Genomic DNA, 13964 nt, shown 5'->3' on the forward strand with positions numbered 1-13964 from the left:
CTGGTGTGCAACAAAATTCGTTCGTTTAAGAGAAGCTTTAGTCGCTGCTTGACCAAAGCAACCCGTCACTTTCGCAACTCGATGCACCAATTTTGCTCACCATTACGCTAAGATCCAGACACCACGACCGTATCAACGTCACACAATACAATACAGTATAAGCATTTATGTCACATTCAAGTTGACCAATGATTGTCAGGTTGCTGAAGTAACGCTCAATGCTGCGATTAGAGTTGCAGCAAGCAATGCTGCAACTGAAGCTCGATCCGTTCACACGACTTCCCATAATTCAAAGTCTCCCCTCCGCCGCTAGCATCGCGTAATTCATCATGTCGTACGTCCACTTCCCGTCACTTAAGCAATTTTCTCCCGCGCTAACTATTTCTTTTGATAGCGGTGACCTTATTATTTCTGGAGATTGCGGTGGCACCAACACGCGCTTGTCGCTGTGGCTGATTCCCAAGGGTTCGGTAGCGTTTAAAGGATCTGTCGCCCCCGGCGAGATCACTTTTGCCAAAAAGTACCACAATGAGAATTATTCGTGTTTTTCCGAAGTATGCCACCTATTCATGAAAGAGGCAAGACTTCAGGAACGACTACCCGTCGCTTGTGTATTGGCTTGCGCGGGCCCGATATTAAACAACACCGTCGAGTACGTTATAAAGTTTCGGATTTGTCGGAGCTTTCATCGCTGAAACCGCATGTAATTTATTTTTGCAGGTTTACAAACATTAAAGATGGCTGGAAAATTGATGGACCGGGCCTCGAAAAGGAGTTGGGGATCGCCACTGTGAAACTCATCAATGACTTTGCTGCCATGGGTTACGGTCTCCTCACGTTAAAGCCGCATGAGTACATTATCCTCAATGACGCTAAAAAGGAGGAGGGTATGCCAATCGCTACGATCGGTGCCGGTACGGGGCTCGGAGAGTGCTACCTAACGGCTGGCAGCGATGGCCACTATTCGTGTTTTGCATGTGAAGGAGGCCACACGGATTTTGCACCGGCCGACGAGATCGAGATTGAACTCTATAATTCGATTAAAGAGGAATTGGGCTGCAGCCGCCGTTTCTCTGTTGAGCGCATTGTAAGTGGTCCTGGACTCGCAACAATCTACAAGTTCTTGGCCAAGAAATATCCTGAAAAAGTTGACAAAAAAGTTCACGATGCATTCATGGCCGCCAAGTCCTTACAGGGAAAAATTGTCGGTGACAATGCCAAGACAAACGAATTGTGCAACCAGGCAATGGAACTCTTTGTCGAGTACGTATTAAGTCTGGAAGGTTGTTTCGACGCGATCGCATAATGTTTTTTTTTCGATGTGTTTTAACAGTGCGTACGGCCGCGAAGCCGGCTGTGCTATGCTCAAGTACCTTCCGCGCGGAGGCTTTTACATCACGGGAGGCCTTGCGCCTAAAAATTTGGACTATTTTACCAAAAAAGATATTTTCCTTAACGCGTGCTTTAATAAAGGACGAGTCAGTCCGGCGTTGCAGGCCATTCCCATCTACCTCGTCCTAACGGAAGACCTTGGCGAACGGGGTGCCCACTACTTTGCGTACCAGTTGCTGGAATCGTACAATACGAGTTTGTTGGGCAACACCATCGCACGCGAGCGGGCGCAGGCCAAATACGCCACGCCCGGCCACTTGGCGCTCTACTCGGCCATTGCGTCTGCGAGCGTTGCTGCCGGGGTTGTCGTGGGGAATTTGTTGCGGAAGTGAGTCTTCGCGATTGCTTAACGACTTGATTGGCAAGATCTGGAAAGACAGTGAAAAGGAAGTTGATAAACACATGCATTTGGTAATAAAAATGGGCTTAAATTTGGGTACTTTTGGCGAAAAGTATAGCGTTGCACATTTGATTTAAATGGTGTGCAAATTATTTATTCGTGAATTCGAGGCTTTCAAGTTAATGCTACGTGTCCTTCCGATGAAGTTGTAATATAACAACGAAATGAATATGCGGTGCATACTTAACGATGTTAACGTGGAATGCTCGCTTAAAAGCAAGCGAGGTTGCAACATTCGTAGGGGAATACTTGCACGGGAAGGCCAAAAGGCGACGTATTCAAATTGACGCAATTGCTGAGGAAAGTCACGCTGATGTACATTCCTTAAGTTATGTGGTCGGTATGTTTTGCAAAAATACAAAAAGTTGGCGACGCGTGGGAGACTGCAGACACCCCGACCATAGCGAGTTCGATCCACGTGCTGCAGAAGAAATAATATTCAATCGAACATTTAAAATAATATCGTGTCGACCTTTGTGACATCGAGAATCAACATCAGTGCCTCTTGTAAGGAAGGTGCCCATTCAATTTGCTCTTTTAATTTGCTTTAGGAACTAATCAATTACAACAAGCATAAACACATCTTCGAGCATGATAGGAAACGCATCGTACGACGGAACAATGAGTTTTTTTCTCCAAATTGTAACAAGTAGACGCTTTCTTGAGGACGAAAAGTCATGTGCCTATTCCGCACCAGTATGGACCTAATTTAAGGTCTCTACGTCATTTCGGCGACCGTCTGCTCGGCACGTCGTGAAGACAAGCGCGTGAGGAAATGCTGCACGAGGAGACAGATTACTTAACGGACCGTTTGCTATCATAAACATCTGAAACAAATTGATGCTCTAGGATATGCTGTTGCTAAATTCACGCTCCGGTATCTCAAAGCTTGGTCAAATTAACAAAATATGGTTTGTGGGCGATGCGGATGCCTTTCATAACGTCTTGTCGAAACACATTTGCAATCCATGGCGTCGTTTCCAACGTCGTAGTACTTCCAATTCAAGGATCTTTAAATAATTCGTTACTCTCGTCGTCGCCGGTTGCCTTCTCCTTTTCCCGTGCAAAAAGAATTCGGGTGCCGGCTTTCACAGCAAAGGGGCGTTTTAAGGTCATTTTCCGATAAGAACGGGCAATGTAACGGGGTATATTGTTACATGAACTTAACACTTAAAGGTTGTTAATCAATACATTATCTAAAAAGTAGAGAATATTTGGAAAATATTACTGTGCATAGTGATACTCTAAAGGCTTATCCATTGGTAGATATATACCATTAAATCTACGTTCTCCGCGGTCCAGTCAGCGCTGGACGCGCGCAAAGAGAAAGACAAATAAGACTTTTAGCACATATTTTGTATTAGTATTAAGTAGATAGACAAGAAGAACATAATTATGTTAATACAAATTTATTTAACCCTCTTTGAGGCAAGTTTTTTTTAAGTAGAGTTCCGCTACACGTACTAGTGTACGTGAAGTGACGTGATGCACCACTCGTACTGAGGCAGTGCGAAGTGGACTTGTACTGAAGCAGTACAAGTCGGAATGCCCCGTTACACCTGGTACCCTTGTAGTCCGTCCACGGACCACAGTTCCATCATCTAACATGGACATGTTAGACGAAAATGGATATACGCATCACGTTTCGCGTGATAGCTACTCTCTCTAAGTGACATAGAAAGGAGTGCGGTCAAACGAATGAGTAAGACCGTAGGGAATGATGCCATCTTAGCCATGCAATTCGGTTTGGACAGAGACGCCCTCAATTCTGCCATCGCCAAGTCCATACAGCATAAACTTGACGAGGAGAAGGAGAAGGCAGCCTTGCTTGAACAGCAAGGCTCTCAACAGGCAGATCTGTTGACGTTACAGTAGGTACAGACCCCTGTACCTGCGTCGTCTGGAAACCTTAAAGATTGACATATCTAAGTATGAGGGAGTCGAAGAAGACTTCCTCTTAAGATGGTTTGTCGAATTGGACGATGCCATAAGGGCACATCACATCGTCCACGAGCAAATGCAAGTCGCATTTGCTCAGTCAAATTTGGCAGGTCGTGCCAAATTTAGGCTCTAGGCCTTCAGTTGCGCGACTTATATGTCTTTGGGTCGCTGGAGGTTTTTAAAACCCGACTCAAACAGACGTTTAAACCGCCTAAGGCTAAGTTCAGAGCTCGATCAGAGCTTTTGAAACTCAAGCAAGGGGAGCGTGATGTTTACGCTTATGTCCAGCACATATGACTCTTAGCGAGTTGTATCACAAACAACCCAGTTCCTTAACACACGTTGATCACAGTGTTTATGCAAGGTGTTACGGATGGTTCCGTAAAGACCCACCTGTTCTGCTTGGAACTGGATACGCTTGACGAAGCAAGATCCATTGCGGAGCAGGAGGACTTTAGCTTGAGACAGGCTCAAGCAAGTTCGTCATCATATCGTCCACCTAGACGACACGAACTAGGAGGTCCAGAACCCATGGACCTTTCCTATGTCGAAAGCGAGAAACCTCGCTTTTCGAATAATAAGCGATCGCAGAAATGCCATCGCTGCCAAAAATTGGGACATTACGCTCATGAGTGTAGTGCCCCACGTCCAGCACCAAAAGGTACTGAACGTAATTTTGGATCGTATGCCAAAAAGGGCAACGGTCGCGGATCCGACGTTGTTGCGAAATCGCAACAGCGAGGCGGACCGCCAAAAAATGGACGGGGTCAGTAGGGGCGCAACGCCCTACTGATCCAGCAACCTCAAGAGAATTTGCAAATCTCTTGACAAAAGTTGCTCCAGACACACAATCATTATGTGTCTCTGCACCTGGTGATGAGGTATCCCTCATCACCTTGAAGTTGAAAGTGACAAATGATTTGTCACTTAAAGCCCTAGTGGACTGCGGAGCGTCGAATAACTTTATTCGTCGCCAGTCACTAGAGGGTAGTAGGCTCAAATATATTGAGCGCGACATCCCTCCAACGAGNAGATGGTTTGTCGAATTAGACGATGCCATAAGGGCACGTCACATTATCGACGAGCAAATGCAAATCGCATTCGCTCAATCAAATCTGGCAGGTCGTGCCAAAACTTGGGCATTGGGCCTTAAGTTACGCGACCCATATGTTTTTGGGTCGCTAGAGGTTTTTAAAACCCGACTCAAACAGACGTTTGAGCCACCAAGGGCTGAGTTCAGAGCTCGTTCAGAGCTTCTGAAACTTAAGCAAGGCAAGCGTGATGTGCACGCATATGCCCAGCACATACGACTCTTAGCGAGTTGTATTACCAATAACCCAGTCCATGAACACACGTTGATTACGGTGTTCATGCAAGGTCTTACGGATGGTCCCGTAAAGACCCACCTGTTCCGCTTGGAACTGGATACGCTTGAAGAAGCAATATCCGTAGCGGAACAGGAGGACTTTAGCTTGAGACAGGCTCAAGCAAGTTCGTCATCATATCGTCCACCAAGACGACACGAATTAGGAGGTCCAGAACCCATGGACCTTTCCTATGTCGAAAGCGAGAAACCTCGCTTTTCGAATAATAAGCGATCGCAGAAATGCCATCGCTGCCAAAAATTGGGACATTACGCTCATGAGTGTAGTGCCCCACGTCCAGCACCAAAAGGTACTGAACGTAATTTTGGATCGTATGCCAAAAAGGGCAACGGTCGCGGATCCGACGTTGTTGCGAAATCGCAACAGCGAGGCGGACCGCCAAAAAATGGACGGGGTCAGTAGGGGCGCAACGCCCTACTGATCCAGCAACCTCAAGAGAATTTGCAAATCTCTTGACAAAAGTTGCTCCAGACACACAATCATTATGTGTCTCTGCACCTGGTGATGAGGTATCCCTCAGCACCTTGAAGTTGAAAGTGACAAATGATTTGTCACTTAGAGCCCTAGTGGACTGCGGAGCGTCGAATAACTTTATTCGTCGCCAGTCACTAGAGGGTCGTCGGCTAAAATATGTTGAGCGCGACATCCCTCCAACACGGATGACAGTGCGTCTAGCGACAGTAATGAAACACGTAGTGAACTTTCACGACACGTTAAGAGATTCACAGTAAGACGATGATTTCATCGTACTGGATTTGGATGACAAATTTGATGTCATCCTAGGTTTACCTTGGCTCAGAAAATACGAGCCAAGGATCAGCTAGCAGCATCGATCCGTGAAGATGCCTGCCACTTGTTCATCAGATGGCCGTCTGATGAACGTCTTGGTGCGTCCACAAGCGTGTGGATTTACTACGAGTGAGTGGAATGGCCTTACATGTGGTATGATCGTTAGTACGACTGCACAAGATTACAGTGTGATTACTAATCACCCTGTGCAGTCAGCTGCCGGCGGCTGTGCTAATGCACAGGCAGCGCTAAAGGTCCACTACTCAAATAAGTCGAGTGGGTTGAGACATGAATGTACGCCTAGCGGGCGAGATTTAAGGAAGATACCGGTTTTCCAAAAAGGACAACACGATAATCCTAGGTCGAGAAGAGAGTCGACCGTAGAGGAGCCGACTGTGATAGCGCAATCACAGTCGGAAGCCGTTGAGGAAATTAATCCCCACGTACTTGAGAAGGAACCTCCTCAAATATTTAATGCTGAAGTGATCCCTCGGCAGCCTGTGGATTTATCCCAGGAAGAAACCGAGACATTTAATGTCTTGGTTAATGACGGATCAAGGGTAGGCGCCTATACTCTTGATCTGTACGCGCCTCCGAAATTAAAATCGGAGATAACTCAATTTTCAACCCTAGATTCTTGAGAGATCTGCAAAGTGGTAGAATCAAGCAGATCTGCGTTTTCGTCTTAGAGGACGAATACGTAACCGACATATGGTCAGCGATAATTTTGCGGAGAACGAACGGGCTGATCGATGGACGAAAGTGTCCTCGATGTGAAGACTCGGATTGAAATAAAGACTACTCAATCCTGGGAGTCACCTTAGACAAATCCTTTATAAAGGATTTGATTGAATTTAGGGATGTCTTCCCTGAAACAGCTCCATTCGAGTTGTCTAAGGATAAAGGCACGCGACATGAGATCGAGCTCAGACCGGGCTCGAAGTACTGTGTCATGAAGCAGTGGTCACTGCCACGAGAACAAGTACTTGCGATCGATAAATACTTTATCGATCGATCAAAAGCGGGCGATATGAGGGCGTTAGCCTCCTTACATAGCTCTCCGCATTTTGTGTGCGGAAGGCCTCAGGAGGGTGGTGGATAGTTCACGCATTCAATAAACTGAATGCTGCAACGAAACCGGCTCAAGCACGGATACCGAGAAAAAACGTAATCAGAGATGGTATGTCTAAGAGTACCATCATTCCGTCGATGGATCTGATAGATGAATTTTATCATATTCTTATGCGTAAATGGGACGTCCCGTACAATGCAGTGAGATCTCCCAGCGGGATGGTCAAGGAATTGCTAGTAATGCCACAGGCGTTTGATAACGCCCCTGCAACATTCAAAAGATGCGTACCGGATATTTTGAGACCGGTGCGAGAATTCGCACCGAGTTATTTTGACGATGTATTCGTCCATAGCCGGGTCATGGACGGAAAGACGGACTTGAAAGTCCCCCATAAAAACTAACGTTCGTCAGGTTCTTACACCTATGCGAAAGCATAGGTGTATGTAAATCTCAAGAAGTGTATGTTCGCTGCAAGCAAAACTCCACTTCTGGGTGCATCGTCGGTAGACATGGCGTGGACCGTGATACCGAAAAGATCAAGGCAATTACCGACTGGCCAATTTCAGTCGATGTCAAGGGACTTTGAAAGTTCTTTGGATTAGCGTTGCGGCGACTTGCATAAGTACTCCCGCAATTATGCCGAGATGACAGTTCATCTCTGTCGTCTTTTGAAAAAAACACGAGAAATGGCTATGGAACGCTGATTGTAAGCGTTCCTTTGAAGGTATCAAGCAGAGTTTGATGCGATCGCCCTTTTCGGCGATTGCAGATCAAGACAGACCATTTCATTTGGTCTGTGACGCCAGCGATTTGGAATTGCTGGGCGCTAATGCAATATGATACAGACAGCGCGGAGCGCGTCGTCTGCTACCAATTGCGTCAGCTGCAACAAGCTGAACGAAATTATTCAGTGCATGACAAGTAATTCCTTGCCATGAAGTCTGCACTGACTAAGTTTAGGGTCTATCTCCTCGAAGATAGACCGTTTATCGTATATACGAACCATGCGTCATTACGCACGGCCGTAAACAGCCTACACCTTTCGCAAAGAATGGCGAGGTGGCTATCCTTCTTCGCGGAGTATGATTCTTCGTCGACTATAAACCAGGACGACTTAATGTCGTCGCTGATGCGTTATCACGCCGTTCGGATTCTAAGACGGCTGCGCATTCCAACAGTGGAAATAATCCCACTGTTGCAACACTTATCTCAAGTGTTCCGTCATCAACCCTATTTAATGACTTAAAGAAAGCCTACGAAGAAAATAAGGACCTTCTGCGTTTAATGGACCATCTGATGAATCCATCCTTAAAGCTTTAAAAGATTTACCGCTTCTATAGCGATCGTTATCCGATCGATACACGAAACGCAATAGCTTATTAAATTACACAGCCGTTACCGGCGACACCCCACGTGTCGTCGTCCCAACTTACAATGATCTGCACTTGCGCATCGTGGGACGTGAGAAGACTTATCTCATAGTAAGTCGCGACTTTTACTGGCCCCGCCAGTATCAGTTCGTGCGCAAGTACATTCGTGCTTGCGATGTATGTCAACGAATGTAGCCTAGCCCTTCATCCTGTGCACCTCTTCAACCTCTACCACTTCCAGCAGAGAGTTGGCAGTCCGTGTCTATGGACTTCGTCTTCGGATTTTCCAAGACGACCACAAAAATAATGGAACCCTTGCTCTTAAAGACAGATTCAGCAAGATGGTACATCTTGCTGCAGTATCAGAGACGATCACAGCTCCGGGCTGTGCCCGTGTCCTTTTCGACACGGTATTCAAACTCCACGAATTACCCAGTAAACTGGTTTTTGACCATTAAAGTGCGTAAGATATTGCGTTGTGTGGTGCTACTTCTACTGTCAACACAACGTTTTTTTCAAGATTAAAAATAGAAACCCTACGCTTTTACTCTACAATGAATCTAGGCAACCCGATAGACATCTGGTGGTGATCACTCGCATCACCCATTATAAAGAGTAATTATGCAACGAATGTCCCGATCTTGTCAATTCCGACGCATTGTTAAATGTGGCAGGATGGAACGCGTTTGCACTCGTGCTTTCACTCGTAAATGTCTCAGCTCAAGGAGACGCTTTCTCACATTGCCTTGTACACCAAGCTAGGATATCATGCTCGATACCACACTTTTTGAAAATTAGGGCACGTAAGTTATTGCGGTGTGTGATGCCACTTCTAGTGTCAACGCAACCGAACTTGTTTCTTCTTAAATTATGCATATAAACCTTACCCTTATTCATCTAAAATGAATTAAGGCCACCAGATAGATATCTGGTGGCGACCGCTCGCATCACACAGTATAAATGGGATCTAAAGAAAAAGGGGTATATGACCCATTGTGTGAATTGTACCACATTAGCGGTTTACCAACCAAGGTGAACCCCGTTACACTCCCATTTTTGATGAGCAAATATTCACAAATTAATGTGAAAGAGCGCCTCCAAGAGGTTGCGGGCCGTAAGCTGACAACCTTGGCTCCTGACCCAAGACGACTACGCCGGAGGAGATCGCTAAACGTGCTGCTTTGAATAAACGATATCTTACCCCCGTACTTATGACGCCACGTTAGTGTTCAGCGCGTCTGCGAAAAATTAGACACGTGGTGCCTCTGTGTCCTCTATTGAGGGAAACTTCGATCGTTTACTATCCAAATGAGTCGAAATCCGAAAACAAAAATCGTTTGTTGAATGGGTACTCTGGGCCCGCCTTCTTACGAATATATGGTCTCTTAGAGACTCTATCGATGTGGTTGACGTATTCTAAAACGAAAACTCCGCTTTTATTTTTTAAAGCTGAAGGCAAAAGGCCAATTAAGCGCGGCGTATCTACCGCAATACAATATACGTTCTAGTTAGTACTCTAGTGCTATGGCTGCTCACGTAATTGTGGATCCATTGTTCCCAATCTATTTGTAGAAGCGTCGATTGACCCAAGCTAACCCTGATCGCAGCTCAAAAACGACAACGGCGTACAGCCAACCTTGCCAAAGCGGAATCTCGTATTTCCACGAGTTTTTTCGGCGAAGATATTCAGGCCACTTCACCAGATAATGATTGTGACCGTTGCGACGACGTTGCTTCAAAAGTCTCTCGACGTGAAACTTAAAGCTCCCCTGCTCGTCGAGCAACGCAGGAGGAGGCCGGAATCTCGGAGGCCTTTCCGTTGGCTTCAACTCACGAGTTGCGACTTCTCTTTGCAAATCTTGCTTGAACAAAGAGTTTCCTCGGTGAGGTCCAAGATCGCCTGTTGACATGGAAGCAATTTCAATTTCATTTATAGGGCTAGCTGGGCCTCCTGATGACGATCTGCGGCGCATACGACTTAGTGGGTGCAAGCATCTTCCACTCCAGATAAAAGGGGTCACTTAAGGGCTTAAATTAATCAACGTAAAACACTGGGTTTGTAAGCATCTTGCGTGGTAGCTTTTGGCGTAAAAGCTTGGCCTTTCTTTGCCACGTCAGTAAATGGTCATATAAAGCGCGGACGCAATTTATTCTTTGAGACCGCATATTCGTTCAATCTGATAATTTGTTTAGCTAAAAGCGCCACTAGAGGTACAATCTTGTTTTGCTCATAAATGTGTACGCGGACGCTTAGTGAGTGATGACCAATCTTAAAAGCGGAATTAAGTCCGTTCAGATAGTTCCGCTTTAATATCAAAAAACAAGGTATTCATAAAAATTGGGAGCAGTAAGCTTTAAAATAAACATTAGGTCTGTAGCTGCGCTAGTAGGTAGATTTCTGGCATTAATTAATACTCGGTCACCGGTCATAAGAAAAAAATACAGCTTCCACCTTAAGCATCTATAACGGGGTGAGAGCTTGTGGCATTCTTACACTATAAAGTTTTAGGGAAGCGCTATATTTATAAGGAAAATCATCTCTGTTTACGTTTTTGTTTTCAGTTTTAATTTCGTTCAAAGTACGAAATTGTCCCCTTGATCTTGGGTACCACTCAAATATAGGCCGAATTAATACTGGCTAATAGTATTGAGTATGGCACCCCAATAATGTAGATTGATAATAAATAACTCGCAGTATTCGCTAATCGGATACTACAATATACCTACTTATATACCTGTGTATTGAACCTAAAGCTACGTATGTAATAGGTTGCCATTATATATCTCCCCACTTTAAATTGTGCTTACCATGTTTAGAGCGTCAACCTAATTAGTTTCTCCTCAATTAGAATTTTCAGGATAATTTCGTCCCTGCTCAGTTACCCACACTGAGCAGCATGAAGCCTGACCGTGTACGCAACGGCTCTCCCAACTTATGTGGTCAGGCGACAATTCGAAGAGAGTAGGACCGCTAGTATTGGATAAAAGTTGAAGTCATGAGCCTTGTAAAGTCTTGTAAATGCTGGTCACCCCGATTCACCTGAATCCATTAAACAACACTTCGCGCAATCCCGCACAAAGCGAGGCAAAACGATAGACAACTCATGCACAAACGTCGCGCTGCAACGATCTTGGTGTGCGCTCATCAGACGCTGGAATGCTAGTCGACGTGAAAATGTCCTTCACATCCTGGCTTGAATAATGCGAGGGTAGGCGTGGCGAGCGCGCTGTTGGCGATTTGCACCGTCGCATATGTTGCTTGACCCGTGAGGAGTAGCGCATGTGCTATGTTCACGTCCGTGAGGGTTGTCCAACGTGCAACATCCACTTTAGCAGGAGTGGGAAGACTTTTTGCTACGAGAGGAGCCTCTTGGATGTGGATGGTCGGGAGGAACACACATAGTCCAAAAGTGCATCATCTCTATCTTAACTACTTCTTCCATGTCAGCTTCCCCCTTGCCAGCTCAGCGGGGAGTTTTGTTGTTGGAACGGAGGACTGATGATGTGGATTTAATTTTCTGGGTGCTGTTGCAGTCCCATCGTCCGACCCCTTCTCCTGTGGAAGCTCCTGTTCCATGTCCATGTTCACAGGTGAGGTGCGTCCTTCCTTCACATACGCTTACGACGCTTTCTCCCGCATTTTCCATGTCCTCATCGCTTGCCGAGTCGGAGGCAAAGCATTCAAAGTGATTTTCTCCCGTTCCCGTTAATACTCCCGAAAAGACTCTTAATGAGGTAGGCTTTGCTTTTGAGGCCGCAGCTCCTTTCCCGTACGCCTAAAAGTGCTTTGCTTTCCGACTAGCCGCCACCTTCTTGCCGCTCGTTTTATTGGATTGGGCGTGTATAGCAGACGCAGACCCATCTTTCGTGGGCTTGGAGGTCTCGCGTGTCAGCTTCGCTTTCGGAGATTCCTTTCGCGAAACTGAAGTATATCCACTTCCCAGATCCTGCTTCGCAGCAATTTTCTTCCGCTGGGGGTGCGACTTTTGAAGCTAAAACAACCGACGTCATACTTCATTCCCGCGCCATGTCTGTAGTCGCCCTTCTCGCATGCATTTGTTGTGAGGTGCACACTTAAGACTCGAAAGCAGATCTCGGGACTCTATGAACCACCGACAGTGCGATAATTACTTCGCAGCGGCGACTTAGAACGAGTCAGTAATTGATGCTTCTCCATGATCAAGCACGGGCAGATAGAGACAGCGTCATCCGCGATGCCGGCCTTGGCAAACCTGCAAGTTTTCTTTAGTTGCTGGATCAGTAGGGCGTTCCGCGCCTACTGTACAGTCTTGTTTTGACGATCCGCCTCTCCGTTGCGATATCGTAACGGCGTCGAATTTGCGTCCTCCGTTGCTCTAGCGCGTGGTCGATCGGTTTCGCTCATTTTTTCTTGGCACTGGGCGTAAGGATCATACTAATAGGGGTAGTGGCACGTTTTTTGTCAATGATTGCATCTTTGCAATTGATCGTAACTAGTAGAGCGAGATTTCTTGCTCTCTTCTACGAGAAGTCCATCAATTCTGAACCTCCGACATTTTGTCGTCTCGGTGGACGATAAGCACCCGAGTGGACGAAAGTCTGATTAAGACATAAGTCCTGCTGTTCCGCTACAGAGATTGCTTTTTATCTAGCGTCTCTAATTCGAGCATCAATAGGTGGGTCTTGACAGGACCGACCGCAAGACCCTTAATGAACACAGTAACGTGAGTTTGATCATCAATTGGATGACTGACGATTCGACTCACGAGGTATCGTGAGTGCTAGGCATAAGCGTGAAGGTCGCGCTGTCCAATTTCAAATCCAGAAGCTCTGCTCGAGCCCTGAATTCGGGACGTGGCTACTCGTAGGTTTTGCCTAAGCCGGCTTTTAAGAACTTCATACAATTGAAACACACATGGGTCACTTTATTATAAATACAGTTCCTTAAGGTCCTCCTATCGTCCAGCCAAGTTGGACATACCAAACTTCACTTTCATCGCATGATAATCGATGCGACAAGCTTCTATGGCATCGTTAACATTTGACGAACCATCTTAGTGAGGATTCACCTTCCTTTTTTTTGCCTTTGCCTTGGAAATAAAAATGTTAATCTTTAGGCTTTTGGGTCGACTCTCATCTGTCAGCCTGCCAGCAGTATGTAAATGCTTCTGTCCCAACAATTCTTACTGTTGACAACCATGTTTTATCGGAACCTCTGCCGGTTGAGAGCCTTGCTGATGAAGCAAGGTTGCCTTCTTCGGGCCACGTTGAGCTCATATTGTATGAACTTAACGTGGCCCGAGAAGGGTTCCCGGTGATAGACGCATGTTTTTCGTCTTTTTGCAGAGCGTACAACATTGCGCCTACGGCTAGCCCGACTACGGTCGAACTCATACGTTCGATCGCTTTCCGGTTGAGGTCATGAAGGTCTCAGCGTTGGTTGGAAGCCTTCTTGAAAGGCTTAGAAGCTCGCTCCTTTTTCATTTAACCTTTCCGTGTTGGATAGTACGTGCGGCCGTTAAACGGACCATTGAGTGCTCTAGCTAGTTTTGCTTCAGTCCTAGCCAATTCGCACACATAACAGTGAATGTGAGGTGCCTCCGAATACCTCATATACACGACGTGCTGAGGAAGGT

General features: G+C 46.1%; 2 protein-coding genes across 2 annotated transcripts; one reads left to right on the top strand and one right to left on the bottom strand.

Moving 5' to 3' along the window:
* Nucleotides 1–329: 329 nt before the first annotated feature.
* On the top strand, nt 330–1831 carry CCR75_009345 (uncharacterized protein; the record flags this gene model as incomplete). The annotated part of the gene is made up of 3 exons (XM_067967386.1): nt 330–652; nt 721–1263; nt 1334–1831. The coding sequence occupies 3 exons, from the start codon at nt 330–332 to the stop codon at nt 1722–1724; spliced, it is 1257 nt and encodes a 418-aa protein (XP_067821186.1). The 3' UTR covers nt 1725–1831.
* Nucleotides 1832–12125: 10294 nt separating this feature from the next.
* On the bottom strand, nt 12126–12401 carry CCR75_009344 (uncharacterized protein; the record flags this gene model as incomplete). The annotated part of the gene is made up of 2 exons (XM_067967385.1): nt 12126–12341; nt 12363–12401. 2 exons carry the CDS (start codon nt 12399–12401, stop codon nt 12126–12128), a joined length of 255 nt encoding a protein of 84 aa, XP_067821187.1.
* Between the last annotated feature and the right edge of the window lie 1563 nt (nt 12402–13964).

The sequence above is a fragment of the Bremia lactucae genome, linkage group LG5, assembly GCF_004359215.1.
Source record: "Bremia lactucae strain SF5 linkage group LG5, whole genome shotgun sequence".
Taxonomy (NCBI): Eukaryota; Oomycota; class Peronosporomycetes; order Peronosporales; family Peronosporaceae; genus Bremia; species Bremia lactucae.